General features: G+C 40.6%; 1 protein-coding gene across 3 annotated transcripts in view; it reads left to right on the forward strand.

The window, feature by feature from the left end:
• The window catches only part of MYH11 (myosin heavy chain 11), a 100,775-nt gene that overhangs the window by 68,004 nt on the left and 12,363 nt on the right, over positions 1-20,408 (forward strand). For all 3 annotated transcript variants that reach the window (XM_073362342.2, XM_073362340.2, XM_073362341.2), the window contains 25 exons: positions 1,268-1,363; positions 2,552-2,670; positions 2,843-2,995; positions 3,623-3,796; positions 3,998-4,171; positions 4,750-4,864; positions 5,843-6,036; positions 7,225-7,346; positions 7,471-7,540; positions 7,707-7,867; positions 8,781-8,889; positions 9,542-9,673; positions 10,455-10,661; positions 11,282-11,419; positions 12,406-12,529; positions 13,282-13,453; positions 14,390-14,602; positions 14,980-15,124; positions 15,219-15,425; positions 16,168-16,272; positions 16,358-16,510; positions 16,974-17,222; positions 17,508-17,720; positions 18,628-18,840; positions 19,578-19,739. In XM_073362342.2, coding sequence (XP_073218443.1) covers positions 1,268-1,363; positions 2,552-2,670; positions 2,843-2,995; positions 3,623-3,796; positions 3,998-4,171; positions 4,750-4,864; positions 5,843-6,036; positions 7,225-7,346; positions 7,471-7,540; positions 7,707-7,867; positions 8,781-8,889; positions 9,542-9,673; positions 10,455-10,661; positions 11,282-11,419; positions 12,406-12,529; positions 13,282-13,453; positions 14,390-14,602; positions 14,980-15,124; positions 15,219-15,425; positions 16,168-16,272; positions 16,358-16,510; positions 16,974-17,222; positions 17,508-17,720; positions 18,628-18,840; positions 19,578-19,739 — 3,920 coding nt within the window. The remainder of the gene's footprint in view (positions 1-1,267; positions 1,364-2,551; positions 2,671-2,842; positions 2,996-3,622; positions 3,797-3,997; positions 4,172-4,749; positions 4,865-5,842; positions 6,037-7,224; positions 7,347-7,470; positions 7,541-7,706; positions 7,868-8,780; positions 8,890-9,541; positions 9,674-10,454; positions 10,662-11,281; positions 11,420-12,405; positions 12,530-13,281; positions 13,454-14,389; positions 14,603-14,979; positions 15,125-15,218; positions 15,426-16,167; positions 16,273-16,357; positions 16,511-16,973; positions 17,223-17,507; positions 17,721-18,627; positions 18,841-19,577; positions 19,740-20,408) is intronic.

Consider the following 20,408-nt stretch of genomic DNA (forward strand, 5'->3'; position numbering starts at 1 on the left):
CTTAGCATTGGCCTAATTCTGTCCCCACAGAAATAATGGTCAAACTGAACATCTTGAAAGTCCCACCCAGAATGTGATTAAACTGGCAGGAGTTCCATGACTGAAAATGGAATAAGTTATAAGAGGAGAAGAGTTACTATGTACATTAGAATGAAAAAATAAACTATTAGATTATATACAAAATATAATGCATAGAACAAACACAGAGATGTAGTGCATATGTATCTTAAATGTGGATCAGCTGAAATTTCTACATTTGTAATTTGTCACACAGACAGCAAAAAAAAAAAAGGTTTTTTCCCATCAATGTCAGAAGTGACAAATCCCATGAGAGCTGCTTGGAGAGGGAACATCACATGCATTCCGAACCCATTTGAATGCCAAACCATCAATACAGTTGTCAACATCCAGTAGTATTTTAAAAATTGGGTCTTGAAAGGTAAAACATAGCACAGACTTTTAAGCATCCTATCTGACAGAACTTCACAAATGCTCACTATTAAAGACCATTTAACGCTACTTTTTAGGCACTTTCCAACAATGATGACCAAAAAAAAAAGTTGCAAAATATTATTACTTAAATTTGAAGTAATTGGGCCTGCCTTGAGCAGTTAATACTAGTATTACCTGCAGGTTCAGGGCAGAGGGAAATGAACAACCACCTAAACTATCATGAAAATGTACACAATGCAGACATAGAAGAACCATCTTAATAGTAGATTTGTGGTTTTAATTGTCATGACACTGTATGTATGCTTCTCCCCCCCGGGGTAGTGTTAGTCTTCATACCTGAAGTGACACCTGGTGGTCAGGACAATGGAGATCTCATTACTGACCACTTCTATCAAAACTGAGCCTGTGGGGTGCTGTGAACTCCATCAACTCCCACTGATTTCATTAGGAATGGAGGGTGCTAAACTCAGCATAGGACCTCTCAGGATTGGATTTAAAAGTGTCTATTTTAATAAAGGTGGCAGGTCTCATCTCCCATCAAGGCATGCAGGAGGAGATGATGCCTGTACCTTTCACTGGCATCAATGACTTCCCCGGTAAGCAATTGCTTTAGTTGCTCCTGGCGCTTTGCAGTCACCAAGGCAGGGAGATGGCCCTGATAATCACGAACGGAAGGGGAGGTGAACCCACAAGAGACACTCTATAAAGATATGGTCTACACTATAAAATAGCTCTTGTAGGGAACATATTTGATTATATATGTATTATTTCTATTGATAGAATTCCTGACATTTTACTCTAATTTATTTTACAGATATGCTGAAGGTTGTTTCATGTGTCCTACAGCTGGGTAATATTATCTTCAAGAAGGAGAGAAATACTGATCAAGCTTCTATGCCAGATGACACTGGTATAATTTTATCTCCTCAAAATTTAAATTGAAAACCATGAATAGCATAATAAAATGACTGTGTCAAAGGTGGACTCACTGCTTGTGCACAGCCTCGTAGTGTGGCATAATGTAGCATAGCAGGCTCTCCTCATCCAGTACCCTCTGCTGACAGCTGGTTCAGACCTTCAAGGCTCTGCCTCTTCTCACCACTCAGCCCACCAGCCAGGTCGCATTCAGTCCAACCCTTTCCAGGGTAACAGAATCCCACAAAACAATTGGCTAGTGACCTTACATCAGGTGTCTGACTCCCAACTCTGAGCCCTGTCATCTTCACTCCCCTTGTCTCAAGGCTCTCCATAGCCCTTGCCTCAAGGATGTGTGTGAGAGGGAGGTTCACACCACCTTTCCCCAATCACTGATAGGGGTGCCTAGGTCCTCCCTCTACAGCTCAGTACTACTGTAGTGAGTAGACAAGTTCTGCTCCTTTAGACCCCTTGCTGCCTCCCTAGACTGTTTTCTACGTTGGTCCATCTGTAGGCCCCTTTTGCCCTCTCTAGGTTCTACAACGTTCCTTCCAGCTCTTGTAATGAGCAACACCTCCCAGAGCTTCCTCCCCAGAAGTCCAATTCCTACTCTTTTTCGGGGATCATCATAGCAGCTTCTACCACTCTCCTATCTTTCAAGTGTTCCTCCTGACCTTCTTTCTAGTCTAGGCTTCTTCTCTTTATACTAACCACCCAGCTTCTCCCTTGCTGGGTCTTGACTTTAATTGGGCCTGACCCACCCTCCAGGTGCAACCAGGGGTGCTAATTGCTCTCTGACTCCTATTAATCCTTTCACTGCCAGTGTGGAAACACACCCCAAGACAGACTGTTAAGTAAATGTAATTTGTACCAGTCTTCTCATTTTCATTGTTGATTTTCACTGATGCTGCAACTATTGAAAAAGAGATTCTACACTTTAAATTAACAAAATTAACATGCATTGTATCTGGTGATCTTGAGTTCCTAGGTGGCTGAACAATACATATGCTGCTGGTGTTGTGAATGACACTTGTGGAGTCTCTTTTGCGTATGCATGAGGAAGATATTTTCATGGAATGGAGGGATAATGTGTTCATCACTACTCATACTGCTAGCATGAACATTTATTGATCTACCATGAGAAAATCCAGCGTGAAATAGAGTTTTATTCTCTTTATTGTAGCTGCACAGAAAGTGTGTCACCTGAGTGGTATTAATGTGACTGATTTCACAAGGGCAATTCTAACACCACGGATCAAAGTTGGACGAGACGTTGTTCAGAAAGCTCAGACGAAAGAGCAGGTATCAATTTGTGATCTCCTTAACTCCACTAACCTTCTTCTTTAAAAATCGGTGTGGGGGAGAAATGGCAACTCTATCCCTTGCACCCCATGTACTGTTCTATATGGAAGATAAAGTTTGATTTTGATTTGTTCTTTCATTTCATTTCTTCTTCCCTGCCCTGCTTTAATAGGCAGACTTTGCGGTAGAGGCTTTAGCCAAAGCAACATATGAACGTCTGTTCCGTTGGATTCTTAGTCGTGTGAACAAAGCTCTGGATAAAACAAAAAGACAAGGAGCTTCTTTCTTGGGGATCCTTGATATCGCTGGATTTGAGATTTTTGAGGTATGTGCTATTTTGGCACAAGATGATCTGAACATTTTAACTTCCCACTCGTGTATTTCACTCTTTCGTTTTAGTTAGTCTCATTATCTGTCTTTTTTTAAAAGTCTTAAACCCTGATCCTGCACTGTGAACCAGGTGGGCAGACCCTCTGCAACTGTGCAGCACCACTGGGCTCTGTATGGATGCAGGGATCAACCTGCTCCATCCTCAGTGGAGCACTGGGACCTTAAGCAGCGCTCTAGACCTGTGTGGGGTGGGAATACACTGAATATTGTTCTGTGAAGTTTGTAAAGAGTCCACCTGGGTACTCAGAAATTTAAGGAATGCAGTAAGTGGATTATAAACTCGTACTACTTCAGTGATAAAGCGGCACCTACATAAAACTACTGAGAATTACATTGAGTTGAAAAAACAAACTTAACTATAACTGGTTAACCTAATGTCTAAAAGTTTAATGTAAATTTTCATGTAAAGCCAAGGTAAGGGTAGTAAAATCTACTCCCTTATAATGTAACGATTATTGCTAATGAAAGTACTAGATGATACAAAATGTTATCTTACTATTCAAATTTCTCTTGTACATTTATTTTTAAATGTAATCATTCAGTTCTTTCATCCCATTTTCAGGTCAATTCTTTTGAACAATTGTGTATCAATTACACAAACGAGAAACTTCAGCAGCTCTTCAACCACACAATGTTCATACTGGAGCAGGAGGAGTATCAGCGTGAGGGCATTGAATGGAATTTCATTGACTTTGGCCTTGATCTGCAACCTTGCATTGAGCTGATTGAAAGACCAGTAAGATTACATGTCTTTCTGGGGGACAACATTCTGTAGGTAGGATAAGGGATGTTTATATCTCAGTCCAACAGGGAGTTTGGGTAACCTTAGACTTTTTGGCTCAATTGTTTCAGAGTATGATTATAAATAACCTAGAGGAAACTGAAGGTGGTTTTCTTTCATTGCATGTGACTGATGTGTCTACTGCTCATGTTGCAGAACAACCCGCCTGGCGTCCTGGCTCTCCTGGATGAAGAGTGCTGGTTCCCCAAAGCTACAGATACATCCTTCGTAGAGAAACTATGTCAAGAACAAGGCAGTCATGCCAAGTTCCAGAAGCCTAAACAACTCAAGGACAAAACTGAGTTCTCCATAATCCACTATGCAGGAAGGGTACTGGACAGGACTAAGCTCTCTCACTATATAAAACTTGTACCTCTTTGATGTCCAAACAGTGAAATATACAGCCAAAATGTGATAGATTGCCAAGAAATAGAATCAAAGTACTGAGAGTGACTTAGTTTGCTGAAAAAGTGCTTTCATTCTGTAACATATAGAAAGCGCTCAGAACTGGTCTAATTCTGCTCCCATTGAAGTCCATCCCTGGTGAAATCCACTGATTTCAATCTGAGCAGAGTTAGCCCAAAGCTGAGTGTTTCTCAAAATGCCACTACTTTGGATTCGCCAAATAAATTCACAAAGATAGTAGGGGTCCACTGATGTGGATATGGCAGGAGGATTGGGGCCCTGAAATATGAGTGCATTAACCTTGAAGAGCTGGGCATGTACCAACCTTAATCCATGTGAGCAAATCCTATCTACACAGGGCATTTCACATTATTATTAATTATTATTATTATTATTATTATTTGGAGAGTTGTAGTGCCCAAAGTTCCCAGTCAGGTTCAGGGCCCTCGCTAGCAAAATTCCTGACTGACAACAGATTTTTACATGAGTGATATTTTCTAAAGGTTAACTACAGTGCAAGTGCCTGGCTAACGAAGAACATGGATCCACTAAATGACAATGTGACTTCTCTGCTGAATCAGTCTTCAGACAAATTTGTGGCAGATCTTTGGAAAGATGGTATGAATCTGAACTCTAAGCTTGTAACGTTGTATAAAGAGCTGACAATGATCCTTTAGGAACTATTCTGATGGCTTTCTGTCCCTTATCAGTGTTAGGTACCGAGGGCATTAAACTCCTTTTCCCTAAACTTATTAAATCTTCAAACTATACTCCTCAGAGACAGTGTGTAAGCTCCATCAAATCAATTACTTACTTAAAAATGCCATCCAAAAAGATCATGAAAATGAAGGTTCAGCATGTAGCTGTTATTGAACTTGTAACATTGAGCAGCTTATATTATTGTTACTTCTGAAGAGTGATCATGTACAATCCATATCTCACTCCCACCTCTCAAATGAGTGTCCCATGGGCATTGCTAAGAAGACGTAATTTCACTGGCCCCTGCGAGTATGATCTTCTGTTACATAGCACTTTTAATCTAAAAGAATCACAAGGAGCTGTACAAACATATGTGTAATATAAACAGTAGAACCCTAATTTTTCCAAAGGACTTGGAGGATACCCCAAACATTCAGATAATCAGGGGAAATGACCCAGAAGAGAGTGTGGTCCAGTGTGTGCAACACTGGGGTGGGAATCAGGAGGTGTGGTGGGGAGTTTTCCCAGTTCTAACTTGCTAGGTAATTCTATATAGGGGTGTTGTGAGGAGACATTAATGTTTTTGTAGACTAAATGTAAATGTAGCCCATACATAAGGGCTAAGTGTTCTATATTAATAGCCATGCGTTCAACAGCAATGTATTCAGTCATCAGTCCCTGAGAAGTTGTATTTTCAGCATTGACACAGAAGTAGTAGACCTTACCAGATATTTAATCTTCTCTATATCTATGACTATTGCCACTAAACTTTTATATAGTACCACAATATACGGTTAGATTATACTAGCTTTTAATATGTGCAATCATGCCAGAAGCAATGAACTTTGAAGATGGTCTGTCCGAGAGGTTCCATTCACACTTGTTTTTATGTTTCAGTGGACCGCATAGTGGGGCTGGACCAGATGGCAAAGATGACTGAAAGTTCACTCCCTAGTGCTTCAAAAACCAAGAAGGGCATGTTCCGTACTGTTGGGCAACTCTATAAGGAGCAACTGACCAAGCTGATGACCACCCTAAGGAATACAAATCCAAACTTTGTCCGTTGTATCATTCCAAATCATGAAAAAAGGGTACGTTTCAAATGCTCAGGTTTCAAAACCTTGGCACAGAGCCCATTATTCTTGTCATGTTCTAGTAACTCTAACAGTATACTGTAGACTCCACTAATTCCCAGACTTTTTACTAAGGAAATCCTATCCCAGCCTCATGCGGAGGGGAGGCTCCAGGAGTGGGGATGGGTTGGAGAGGAAGCTACCCCATACTCGCCCCACAATGGCAGCTCCTGTCCATGGTGTTGGAAATGGCAGTGAGTGGTGTTACCTGGCACATGGGATCACAGCAGCACTCAGGTTTGGCCCAGCTGCCCCTAATGTCATGACAGAGGGAAAGCCAGACCTCATTTGTGTGAGTGGCATTGCAACCTGGTGCACAGGGTCACAGAACCACTCAGATTTGGCCTGGCCACCTCTCCATCATGACAGGGGGGCAGCCAGGCCAAATTTGAGTGAGTGGCACTGTAAACTGGTGCACTGGATTTCAACACAGGTCACAACACCGAGACAAGGGAGTCAGGCCCAGGCCCAGGCTCCCGGGACAGGAGCCACCACTGTGGGGTGAGTGTGGGGCAGTGTTGGTCTCCCAACCTGCCCCCTTGAGGCCTCTACAGCAGGCCCACAATCCATGTACAGCTTCCCATGACCCACTGCTAGATCATGACCTACTGCCTGGAAAACACTGTTGTAGATGACAGTAATATAGAAGTATAGAAAGAAATGTAGGGCTGGAAGGGACCTTAAGAGGTCATCAAGCCCAGTCCCCTATGCTGAGGCAGGACCAAGTAAACCTAGACCATCCCTGACAGGTGTTTGTCCAACCTGTTCTTAAAACCTCCCATAATAGGGATTCTGCAACCTCCCTTGGAAGTCTATTCCAGAGCTTAAATACTCTTGTAGTTAGAAAGTTTTACCTAAATCTCCTTTGCTACAGATATAGCCGATTACTTCTAGTCCTACCTTCAGGGACGCAGAGAACAACCGATCCCCATCCTCTTTAGAACAGCCCTTAGCATGTCTGAAAACTGGTATCAGGTCTCCCCTCAATCTTCTTTTCTCAAGACTAAACATGCCCAATTTTTTTAACCTTTCCTCATAGGTCATATCTTCCATTATAATGCTATGCCAGTAATACACTTTCCAAACGTCTATCTTCCTTCCTCATTTATTTTATATGCTAAAACTGAAAATATCTTTATTCCAAAGGCTGGCAAACTTGATGCCCATTTGGTGCTGGAGCAGTTACGATGCAATGGTGTCTTGGAAGGGATTCGTATCTGTCGGCAAGGATTCCCTAACAGAATTGTCTTCCAGGAATTCCGCCAGCGGTAGGACACTGCTATAGTACCATATGATTTGGAGTGTTGTAATACACATTCATCTGTGCTGAAACTAAGATCACGGCTGTGCTAAATAATCAGTTTTCCTTTTCTATGCCATTTCTGTTTACAGATATGAAATTCTTGCCGCAAATGCTATTCCTAAAGGATTTATGGATGGGAAACAGGCTTGTATATTGATGGTGAGCAGAGTGTTTTCAACCAAAATTAATGAAGTCAGGAACATACATTTTACATGGAAATGGTTAATTTTTCTGCTAACAGTGTAAAAACCATTCCAATGAAAAGTACATAAGACTGTACTGTAATGACAGTGTCAACAAAATATCTTTGTTTCCCTCCCAATAGATCAAAGCATTAGAACTTGATCCCAACTTGTACAGGATTGGACAAAGTAAAATCTTCTTCAGAACTGGTGTTCTGGCTCATCTGGAAGAGGAAAGAGACTTGAAAATCACAGATATCATTATTGCTTTCCAAGCTCAGAGTCGAGGCTACCTGGCAAGAAAGTAAGACTGCACTGTCAGAAACACAATAAGTCTATGACAATGTATATTATGGTGTGTAGTTATCTGCATTGCAAATTGAGGCTTTTTTTTAAAATGAGGTTTATGGTTATTGTGACATTTTGGGTGCCACTGTAATGCAAAGGTATCAGATGCAGTACATTACATAAGACGGCATACTCCTTCCCCCTAAGATCAATTACATAGAATAGATGTACTTCAACTACTTAGACTGTAAACTGTAAGTACTATCTTTTTTGTTCTGTCTTTGTATCACCCTTGACACAACAGCGTTCTGGTCCATGACTAGGAATGCTAGATTCTACCACAATACAAATAATAAAGCTGATGCCATTTGCAAAGTGTTAAACCCCATTGATACAGAGCTTGAACCTGAAGCACTGGGCACTTGAGTCACCTGACCATACGTCCAATTAATTTGAACCCAACTAAGCACTCTAAGAAGTAAAAGTCCATTTTTTAAATATTAACAGTAAAGGTTCTTCCCTTGGGCCCTGCCATCAAAGCCCTCAGACTTCTGAGCAAACAGTTTTAAATATGATATGATTAAAGAGTGAGGACCTGAATAAAAAGCCTAGATCTGACTGCCTGCATACCCAGGATTCTGGAGACGTCCATACTCAGATCTGGATTTTGTGGTTTGATCCCATCTCTACAATTAAGCCATTGTAAAAAACAGCAGAATAAAATATTGAAAAGACAGACAAAATTACCACCTTTCCTACGGGTACCACAAATAATGAGACACTTTTAAAGTGAGAGCTTGCACCAGACATCCCAAACTTTCACACAGATTCGTTCACCAGTGTTGCTTTTTTTGAAATGTGTTGTGCAGACAACTTGTGCTCACTATTTTCAAATTATTTGAAGGAAGTTGCTTTGTATTTAATTACAGGGCCTTTGCCAAGAGACAGCAGCAGTTAACAGCAATGAAGGTCATTCAGAGAAACTGTTCTGCTTACCTGAAGCTAAGGAACTGGCAATGGTGGAGACTGTTCACTAAAGTAAGTGATTGTCATTCAGTGAATTTCTCTTCAGCCTTCCAAATGAGAGAGATTGTCTAGGATTCCAAGTCATGTTAGGAGGAAGGACTTTTACTGATTTATAGGGCCTGCTCCAAAGTCCATTGTAATCAGTAAAAGAGTCACATTGATTTCAGAGGGTTTAAGATTAGGCTCATTGTCAGAAAAGTTTTGAGCATATTTCTGGAATGTTATTAAAAGTATGGGTCATTCGGTCTTTATTCAGATGATCAAAATAAGCCCCTGAAAAGGATCCACACAAGAAGAATTAGCATGTTTAGATCTTTAATTTCATATCAGAAGTTGAAATGAGTTAGTGAAGAGGTGCCCTGCATCACAACTCCCCAACAAATCTTGTTCTAATTGTCCCGCTTCATAAGTCTCACCGGAGAGTCAAAGGACTGACATGACCCAAAGAATCAAATAGCCTTTTTAACAGAGAAGTGGCCTTCCATGAGCGTTGCTGAAGCTCAATGGTGTGAGGAAGCTTGCAGTGCAATTGACTGTGTTGTATTTGTCCACTACCTTCATAATAGAAAAGTTCGTCTGTAGGGCTGTCAGTCTGGCATCCTTGATAAATATTGCATTCACTAAAATAAATGCTGAAAAGGAACATTCACACTTGTTTTTTCAGGTGAAACCACTGTTACAAGTCACCCGCCAAGAGGAAGAAATGCAGGCCAAAGATGAGGAGCTACAGAGAACAAAGGAAAGGCAACAAAAAGCAGAGAGTGAATTGAAGGAACTGGAGCTGAAACATAATCAGGTGACATACAGTTGTGGACCACTACTGGAAACTTTATCAATTATTTTATTTTTAGAAGCTTATTAAATGTTACAAAATACATCAAAAGGGTCTGTTCTCCTTATGCTTCTGATCCTCTTAATGTCAATGGACCTGAACCAAAGCACTCTGCAGTCCACTGCCAGACTTCAAGAGCCTGGACCCCTAGATCTCCTGTCAGTGTAATAATCTCTATTTACTGGCAATCTAGGAGAACCATGGAATCATAGAAATGTAGGGTTGGAGGGGAGCTTACAAGATCATCTAGTCCAGCCTCCTGCACTGAGACAGGACCAAGTAAACCTAGACCATCCCTGATAAGCATTTTTCTAAACTGTTCTTAAAAAGCTCCAATGATGAGGATTTCACAATTTACCTTGGAAACCTATTCCAGAGTTTAACTACCCTTATAATTAGAACGCTTTTCCTAATATCTAATCTAAATATCTCTTGCTGCAAATTAAACTGATTACTTCTTGTCCTATCTTTGGTGGACATGGAGAACAATAAATAGGTCATCGTCCTCTTTATAACAGCCCGTAACATGTTTGACTTAACACGTCGCCACTTGTCTTCTTTTCTCAAGAGTGAACAAACAAACTTTTTTTAACCTTTCATCATAGGTCAGGTTTTCTAAACTTTTTATTACTCTGGTTGTTCTCCTCTGGACAGTCTCTCCCATTTGTCCATATATTTCTTAAAGAAAGCAGCACTGGGTAACTTGTGAGCTAAGTTTGAAATGCATATCCATTTATCTGCATAGCTATGTGAAGAAAAGAATCTCCTTCAGGAACAGCTTCAGGCCGAGACCGAGCTATATGCTGAAGCTGAAGAGATGAGAGTCCGCCTAGCTGCTAAAAAGCAAGAGCTGGAGGAGATCCTGCATGAAATGGAGGCCAGGATTGAAGAGGAGGAGGACCGCAGTCATCAATTGCAAACAGAGAAGAAAAAGTTGCAACAACAAATGCTGGTACTGTAACCTATGTACAGGTCATGCACTTGCACCTCGCTGAAAAAAATCGGCAACTACTGATCCTGTGAAAGTGGCTGCTATATAGTGCTTTATGGAATATGTATCCGCTGCACGAGTGGTTCTCACACATTTGTACTGGTGACCCCCTTCACACAGCAAGCCTCTTAGTGCAGCCCCCCCTTATAAATTAAAAAACCTTTTTTACATTTAACACTATTGTAAATGCTGAAGGCGGAGAGGGGTTTTGGGGGGAGGCCGACAGCTTGTGACCCCCCATGTAATAACTTCACGGCCCCCTGAGGGGTCACAACCCCCAGTTGGAGAACCCCTGTGCTACACAGTAGTAGGAATGCTTTTCTGCTGTTTTCCCCTCCATGTAATTCTTTATAGTATACAGGCACATTCTTCCCCTATCCCTATTTAAAATATTTAAAAGAGTATCTTTTCTAAATAGCTAGATTACTAAATCTTTCCTTCCTCCTTATGGTTCACCCATTTCTTAAAACTAGAAAAGTTTTTAATATATCCATATCTGTTTGGGCAGGCCTGAAATAGGCCCTGTAGTACATTCATTTCTAGAGTTCATGTTTTTGGGGGCTTTTTTCCCCAACAAAAAGGACCTTGAGGACCAGCTGGAAGAAGAAGAAGCTGCAAGGCAAAAACTACAACTTGAGAAAGTAACAGCAGAGGCCAAGATAAAGAAAATGGAAGACGAAATTCTCGTAATGGATGATCAGAACAACAAGCTGACCAAGGTCAGTGTCATGGGCCCAGTTTTCTACTTAGTGCAAAATCAATGTAAGATGAAAAGATCTCCTCTTCAGCTACAATGGTAACAATAACTTAACACTTCATAGTCACGTAGCTAGCAGGCCGTAAGCCCTTCGTGTCTGGAATGGGCTGGTGACAACGTTGCCATGTTTATCCTAGACCATTTTAAATCTTATTAAAAATCTAAATGTTGTTGGCTTTTTGAGTCCTCTAATGGCAAAAAATATTTCCAAGCAAAAAACCCCATAGCAGTTAAGCAAGATCAGTGGAAACATTCCCCTTTAGCTCCTAGAAAGAACAGACAGCTCCCCCTATGCACAAAACTTACTAATTCCTTTTAACTTGTAAAATTGTACATAATCATCTAACTGTTGTTTAACTATATTACTGCTATGTCTTGATGCTACCTCCATTAACGTCTATACCACTTACTTTCTAAAATAACTGAATACTAAGAGATAAGACAGTTGAGCAATAAACTTTGCTAAAGGATATCTGCGTGTTCCTCCCAATCTGGGATAATTGGTATAACTTCTTATGCATCAAGCTAAGTATATAGGGTCACCTCATGCAGAGGGCCAACACTTCATGCACCACTTACCTCCTATTTTGAGGGCTTTAATTATGCATAGGCCTTGTGCTGGTCCTCTGGACGGGAGGTATTTCACCCATAAACCCTAAGGCCATGATTCAGAAATGCACTTGAAGTACACATGTGTTAAAATACTTTCCTAAATCGGCACCCAAGTGCTTACTAGCATAGAGTGGTTATAAAGAATCTAATCGTCTAGTTCATCTCATAAAAAGCATCCACCACTTTCCATTGCCTCTATAATCAAAGTGCTACATGACACTGTCAGGAAATGTGGCATTTAAAAAGACCTGATTTATTTTTTAGTGTGTACATTGGCATTTCATAAGTATGAATAATATATGTTCTATCTGTAAATGGAAACTTCTTTTTCTTAAGGAAAGAAAACTCCTTGAAGAGAGAATAAGTGATTTAACAACAAATCTTGCAGAAGAAGAAGAAAAAGCCAAAAACCTTACAAAGCTGAAAAACAAACATGAATCAATGATTTCAGAACTGGAAGGTATTGTAAACCAAATGTGGTTTTATATCAATTGCTTATTTGACTTGTATTTTTAAAAGACTCCTTTAAAAAATAGAGATAATACATTTACCATCTAGGTTTTCTGAAATTCCGGAACAAGAAATTCTGTAGTAATTACCAAGTAAAAATTATTTTTAATGACCGTCCTGGTGAGCTCTTTCCAAGTAGGCCCAAATGTAATTTTAATTGTTTTGTTAGTTTGTTTTTCACTTTTAATTTCAAATGGTATTTGCCAGATTCAATATTCTGGGGCCAGTTAGAACTACGTATTACAATATTTATGAGAAACCCAGGCTTTCATTTATTACAAATCATTTTTTTTAAATCCAAGTCAGACAAAGGTAAAAGAAATGAACAATTTCATTTGTGTTTCTTGGAGAATGAACCCAATCTACAAAAGCTATGGGATGGGAACAATGCATAAGCAAAACAGAGGTCCCTATTTTGTTACGAAGTCAGCACAAAGAAAATATGGCAAAAAGTAGTGCTTCAGAATACTGGGGAGCAATGAGCTCATAATTTATGGATGGACAGAAAGTAAAGTTTGTGTGCTAGTTGCAAGTCACTAGCCCTTCACCACAAAAGAAAATTGACTTGTAATTCCGTGTATAAGCAAGTGGAGAAATACAGTGACCTCACTGGTTTTCCATGTATACGTTCCTATGTTCAGGATCACTTTGAGAATTCCTTGGGCTGACTCACTACCCTGACAAGAATCCTTATTTTTCCAGTGCGACTGAAGAAAGAAGAGAAGAGCAGACAAGAACTGGAGAAAACAAAGAGGAAGCTAGAGGGAGAAGCTAGTGATCTGCATGAGCAGATTGCAGACCTACAAGCGCAGATTGCCGAACTAAAGATGCAGCTGGCCAAAAAGGAGGAAGAGCTGCAGGCCGCTCTTGCTAGGTATCCAGCTCCTACAGACAGAAGGGCCTTAGCTGAAAGTGCAGATCTGGACCTGCACACACCAATCCCCGCTCACACTTTGGGAAAGTTCAGCTCTGAATCTGATCTCTGCACTTTGAAGTGCAGGCTATAGACAAAATACACGGCAAATTACTACAGGTCTGCCCCGACCATGAATCATTCAAATAAATGGGGGAGGGAGGGGAGGGTTTCCGATAGACTTAAATAGAAGCAGGATCCTCAGGCCATGAGAAATCAGGGCTTGAAATGTCACTGGCCACCAAGCCCCCACTGAGCAGTAAGATCCTTCCACACCTCAATATCCTCTGGGATACTGTCTCTCCAGACAGGTGCAACAATCATTTTCCCAAGCCTCCCCTCCCCTTCTTTCCATATTTCTTTCCTGCATTGGGGGCCCAGTTTCTTACATGTCAAACAGTTGAGAAAGTCTTACTCTGCAGATACCAGTGATCCTCCCAATTGTCTATGTCATCCAAGAGATGAGGACACCGCATCTACTTCTGTCATTCTCTCTCCATGCTGGTTAGGACTGTCTGCACAATGAGTTAAAAGCTGAACCTAGCACATACATTCAAACATATATTTAGGATGGGATTTTCAAAAACTCTTGGAGTTGGCCTAATTCTGTTCATACCGAGGTCAATAGTAAAAGCTCCTATGGCTTTCTAAAAGACTAAGAGTTAGGTCACTCAGAAAACCTTACCCTTAAATACACAGTTTAAGCTATACTAACATAAGATGTTGTGTTATCTTATCTATTATCTGGTGTAGATTAATTACATTTCCTAGTAAAATTAAAATTAAAAAACAATGGATTCATTTAGGTTATTTGGATTGAAATCATACCACCAGCTCCCAACAGCTCAACACACTTGAAATTTTTTTTATATTTACATCATACTTTTTTTTGTCCAGGCTTGAAGATGAAATTGCTCAGAAGAATAATGCCCTCAAAAAAATCCGTGAGCTGGAAGGTCACATCTCTGATCTCCAGGAAGACTTGGATTCTGAGAGAGCAGCAAGAAACAAAGCAGAAAAACAAAAGAGAGACCTGGGTGAAGAGCTGGAGGCCCTGAAAACAGAACTTGAAGATACATTGGATAGCACAGCTACACAGCAAGAACTCAGGTATAAAGACCTAGCATATGGTAGAAAAACAAATGTAGCCAAAAATCACTGTAAAAAGACATAAAATCAGAAAGCACTATTTCAGTAAAATATTGCATAACACATATCTAGTGATATGTAAAGATCTGCACATCTGGAGGGAACAACATGCACAAACCCCAGTGCGAGGAACTCTTGGATTCTTATTCAGGCTCTGACAGTGTTGCCCTACGTAGGATTGGACAAGTCACTTAATTAACTAATAATTCTAAAGTGCTACTATAAACGTGCTGCTGCTGCCGCCATTATTTATTATCACTCAGCTGTACAATAACACAGTATCCTGTGTGATTAGATTGTCTCCCAGCTGTTCCATTCGTGTGTGTATTGCTTTCCAGAGCAAAGAGGGAACAGGAAGTCACAGTGCTGAAGAGAGCTCTGGACGAGGAAACTCGGACTCATGAAGCCCAGGTCCAGGAGATGAGGCAAAAGCATAGTCAGGCTGTGGAAGAGCTAACAGAACAGCTGGAGCAATTTAAACGGGTAAACTGAAACCACGACCCTGAAAATGGGTTTATCTATTAGACATTGTGGATTTCTTTTACACAGCGTATTTTTCTTTGCCCTATGCATTCAGGCCAAAGTAAACTTGGACAAGACCAAGCAGACACTAGAGAAAGAAAATGCTGACCTGAGTACTGAAATCAGGTCACTAAATCAGGCCAAACAAGAGGTGGAGTACAAAAAAAAGAAGCTGGAAGTGCAACTTCAGGAGCTACAATCCAAATACACCGATGGCGAGCGCGTCCGGGTGGAACTCAATGAAAAAGTCCATAAGTTGCAGGTAAGAAATACCTTCTTCAGTGACCTGAGAGGCTCAGTGGGACAACTGGATATGGAGTGACTGACTTATTCTGGGTCCCACACAATGGTGGTGCTGGTACAAACCATTACTCATTTCTAACTAAATGCCCATTCCCAACAACTGTTAACTCACAAATGCAGCAAAAAAAGGCTTCTTAGCAGGTTATGTGGTAAAAATAGAATACGGTTTTATTTTGTATTTGCATTTGAAAACCAACTTTTCCAAATCAATTTCTTCATAACAAGTTGCATTCCATTGGGTATAGACCTCTCCACTCAACTAGGGAGCGTGACAGAGGGAGTGGGGCACAAAAGCAAGGCACCCTTTGCATGGAGCTGTTCTACAGCAGTGCTGGACAAATGGAGGTTCAATAAAGTTGCAGGTGACAGAATTCCAAGAAACCTCCACCCCAAACATAAGCCTACCTGCTGTGGATTGGTTCCACAGCCCTGAAATCTCACAAATTCTCTTAGCAAAACTTTGGCAACATCCACCATTCTGACATGATTTTTGCTGTCTTGAATTACATCTGAACTGGAAAACAGGCCTCTTCTTGGATTCTGGAAGTGACCAGGAAGCACAGGAGCAGTTTCTGGTCCTGGCATTCAAATTCAAACTGTGATTCAGGAGTCCAGTCTGGACCCATCTCAAACATAGCTGGGGTAGATGAGATTGAAGCTATACAAAATGACTGAAAACATTCAATGTGATTTTTCTTTAGGTTGAAGTGGAAAATGTTACCAGTTTGCTCAGTGAAGCAGAAACCAAGACAATCAAACTCACTAAGGATGTTGCAAGCTTGGGAGCTCAGCTACAGGATACACAGGTAGGCTTCCCACTGGGATAACCTGTATAAAACATATTGAAAAAGAACAAAAAATGACCATGTTCTATTATGATGATCTCTGTAGGAGCTGCTTCAGGAGGAAACTCGGCAGAAACTGAATGTAGCTACCAAGCTTCGCCAACTGGAGGAGGAAAATAACAGCCTGCAAGAGCAGTTGGAGGAAGAAGCAGAAGCAAAACAAAACCTAGAGCGACATATTTCGACACTGACAGTACAGGTACAGTGGCACAGTTAGAACATTAGCTCTGGTGCTCAGTCTTTACAATAGATCCATAGATTACAGATCTCTAGTTATCCCTATACATCTTAGCCAGTGAACTATTGTTACTAGGCCAGAAGCACCAAGTATAGGACCTGTAGGCCAACTGTAGCCTGTGGAATTCTACAGGGCAGCCAGTAGCCACCCTCTTTAATGCAGAGGAGAGTGTGACCACAGGACGACTGGCGATACCTTGGTGCAAGATCACTCGCCTCATGATGGAGTCTGGAGCAATGGGCCTATAGCCTCTGTAGGCTGCCTCATGATGTTAAAGATGAGTGACTGCCATCAGCCTCATATTGAGTGCGTTAGGTGCACGCCTGTGGGTTCCTTGGACTATGTCAGGTGCAGCCCACTGCTGTGCAAACTTAGAGTGGCTCTGCTATACAGACTTATTTCATTCCTTGAATTCAAATTTCAGCTTTCTGACTCAAAGAAGAAGCTCCAGGAATATACCAGCACAATAGAGAGTATGGAGGAAGGCAAAAAGAAGCTCCAGAAGGAAATTGAAGGGCTCACGCAGCAGTTTGAGGAAAAAGCTGCTTCTTATGACAAACTGGAAAAAACCAAGAACAGACTCCAGCAGGAGCTGGATGATCTGATAGTGGACTTGGACAACCAACGCCAGCTGGTCTCCAACCTGGAGAAAAAGCAGAAGAAGTTTGATCAGGTATGAGCTTATGGTCAACTCCCTTCATGTTATAACCTAACTCTGCTGGGAGTCATGGGTGCAGAGAGTAAGTTGTTGAGTGGGAATTAACATAGTTATAGAAAAAGATTAAAGTTGCATTATTTACGCCATGATTAATTTTGTATCTGCATATACAGGGGCCTTTCTCTGTAGTCATTAGTAATCGACAAGACTAATGCAATAGAAAACCCTACACTTAATGGCTTTCTGTATTAATAGGATTACTGTGCTCAAACTGAACATTTTTATATTATTGATTTATAGATGCTTGCTGAAGAGAAAAACATCTCTTCCAAATATGCAGACGAAAGGGACAGAGCAGAAGCTGAAGCTAGAGAAAAAGAAACAAAAGCTTTGTCCTTGGCCCGGGCTCTTGAGGAAGCTTTGGAAGCCAAAGAAGAACTGGAGAGAATCAACAAATTGTTGAAAGTGGAAATGGAAGATCTAGTTAGCTCCAAGGATGATGTAGGCAAGAATGTAAGTCTCACAATATATATCCCATATAACTATTTCAGGGATAATCACTTAAATTAATAGTTAACACAAAGATCTACATTTTCAGTGTGGAAAGTTCTTCACAGTGTAAAATCCATTCAACAGTGTCAGAAGTTTTATGCAGAATTTCGTGAGCAATTCCATCTGCATCCAGTCCTATCAGAGACTCAGCAATGAATTATGCTTACAAGCCTTCTTTAGTCTTGATCAACAGCAAGTTATTGATCTTGAAGAGGACTATTTGCCTCATTTCTGAGAGAAGACAAAATTAAAGCAGAGATTGAGAAGTATTTGCTAACCCCGTAAGCAGCTTCCAAGTTGTGCAGTTCACAAATCTGAATTGATTAATTGGATTTGATTTTGCCGACAGCTACCACTGTGAATAAAAGATATGTCCACAGCTGACTTGGCAGAGTTCAGTTGTGACAGGATCCAAAGCAGTGTGATGGCTCTAACAGGTGTCTGTGTCTTTGAGCTAAGAGCTTCAGAAGGAAATAAAAATTAAAAGGAACCCTGTTAACTTGATTTGAAAGGGGATATTTCTTCCTATCTCTTATTCTAGCAGCATGATCACATCACTACCACTAAGGGTTTATTTTCACAGTTGTTGGTGTTTAGACTAAAAATGAATCCTAGGATAACATTTGGTATCCAGGGTCTCAGTCTATGAATAAGCTGAATTTTGCCTTTTAAAATAGATTTATAAGGGTACAAAAAATGCTAGTTTGCCACTTTTTTGTGTGTGCTCTTGAAACTTAATCCATCCTCTCTCCACAATTCGTATATTCCAATTTTTTCCATGCTATAGAATGATCACATTACATTACATGTATTTTTAGATTGATTACAATCAGTAAAAACATTGTATTGATTTCTCATTGCATGAAAGGTCCATGATTTGGAGAAGTCCAAACGTGCCCTGGAACAACAAGTGGAGGAGATGAAGACACAGTTAGAAGAGCTGGAGGATGAGCTACAGGCTACTGAAGATGCCAAGCTCAGATTGGAGGTTAACATGCAGGCCCTAAAAGGACAGTTTGAAAGAGACTTGCAAGCTCGAGATGAACAGAATGAGGAGAAGAGGAGACAGCTGCTTAAACAGGTATAATTCGTTATCAGTGACACTGTAAATGCTTACTCAAAGTAACTGCAAATCCCCTGGCTTAAACCATTATTAGTAAGTGCTTCAGGATAATAAGAACCAAACATTCTTCTTCCTTCTGCTTGGGTGAATAAAAGTTATATAGACCATTTTGCTTTGCTTAAAAAATAAGCTGCAGTTATAGCAGTGTTAATGCTCGTGGGTATTTCAGTATAAGGAATTTGACTGTAGAAGATAGTGATTTAACAGTGAGATTCCATTTAGTGTAAATCACCTGAATAATGAACTCTGACATAATGGCTAAAATGCTCCCCAGGCTTTCAGTGCAAGTAGTAAAAGATAGGTCCCAAATATAATACCTGGCTTCCCTGGATGAATCATTAATGACAGTGAACTGATCCAAAAATTCTGGCAGGGAAAACAAACAATGCTGAACCTGTTGGTAGAGGTGATATTGTGACTACAACACAAATATTCCATTCATCAACTGTACTACACATGTATCCCTCAGGACAGAATCAAACTTTGGTCTTTTACCACCCCGAACTCCAGTATTTGAGCCAAACGAGGATTTATTTCAGCAGTCAGTGATATTGTAAAACTACTGGAGCTTTTATTACCTGTCGGCAAGCCCCTAGAACAGCATAGTACACATAAGTCGGGAGTAAGTAAAGTGTGTCTAAGGGTGCTAAAGTGTACTAGTAATCCTAAAGAAAATCTTCTTTGCTATTGGTTAGCTCCATGAGTATGAAACAGAACTGGAAGATGAGCGTAAGCAACGTGGCCTGGCAACTGCAGCTAAAAAGAAATTAGAAGTTGACATTAAGAATCTGGAAGGTCAGGCTGACTCTGCTAACAAGGCTCGGGAAGAAGCCATTAAGCAACTTCGTAAACTACAGGTTTGTGGCTCCCGAGACTGAATAGTTTTCTGTTGGGTCATTGATGTGACTTGTATAACAGCAAGTGGAAATTAGATGTCATTTGTGACCTCGATGCTAAATAGATATAACAGATATAATATTAGAGAGGGGTTTGAATCAAGACCCCAGATCCAAAATGCTTAGTTAATGTAATTTGAGTGACCTTGAGGTAGCTGGCTTAGAGAGTGAAAAATATCATGTTTTGCAGTAGACAGAAATGCCACAACTAATTGATCAGCACGGATGTGCTATTGGCATCTCTGTGGAAAACCTAAGGGTTCCATCAAAGAGGTGAAGCAAAAAAGGCCAGATGTGTCGATAGGACTCAAAATTGGCTCTCCACTACATGGACGTAGCACTGTGTATTTTTGAAAAACCAGCTATCACATTTGCACCTGCATGAATAGTAGCCAGTTTTCAAAGACGTTGTATATAATGATCAGTGATCGAGGGCAGGATTGAGACTTGACAGGACAACTCTTAAACACATGAAGGGATTGTCTAGATGGTGAGTTAGTGTGCGGCAAGCTGGAGTATAAATCTACAGCACGATAGCCTGTAGCATACTAACTATCTGGGTGGATGCTGTAACTGTGCACTAAAAGTTCCCAGTCCTGTTTCAAAGCAGAGTAAATCAAAGTGCATTAT

This window comes from Lepidochelys kempii, chromosome 10 (genome assembly GCF_965140285.1).
Source record: "Lepidochelys kempii isolate rLepKem1 chromosome 10, rLepKem1.hap1, whole genome shotgun sequence".
NCBI lineage: Eukaryota > Metazoa > Chordata > Testudines > Cheloniidae > Lepidochelys > Lepidochelys kempii.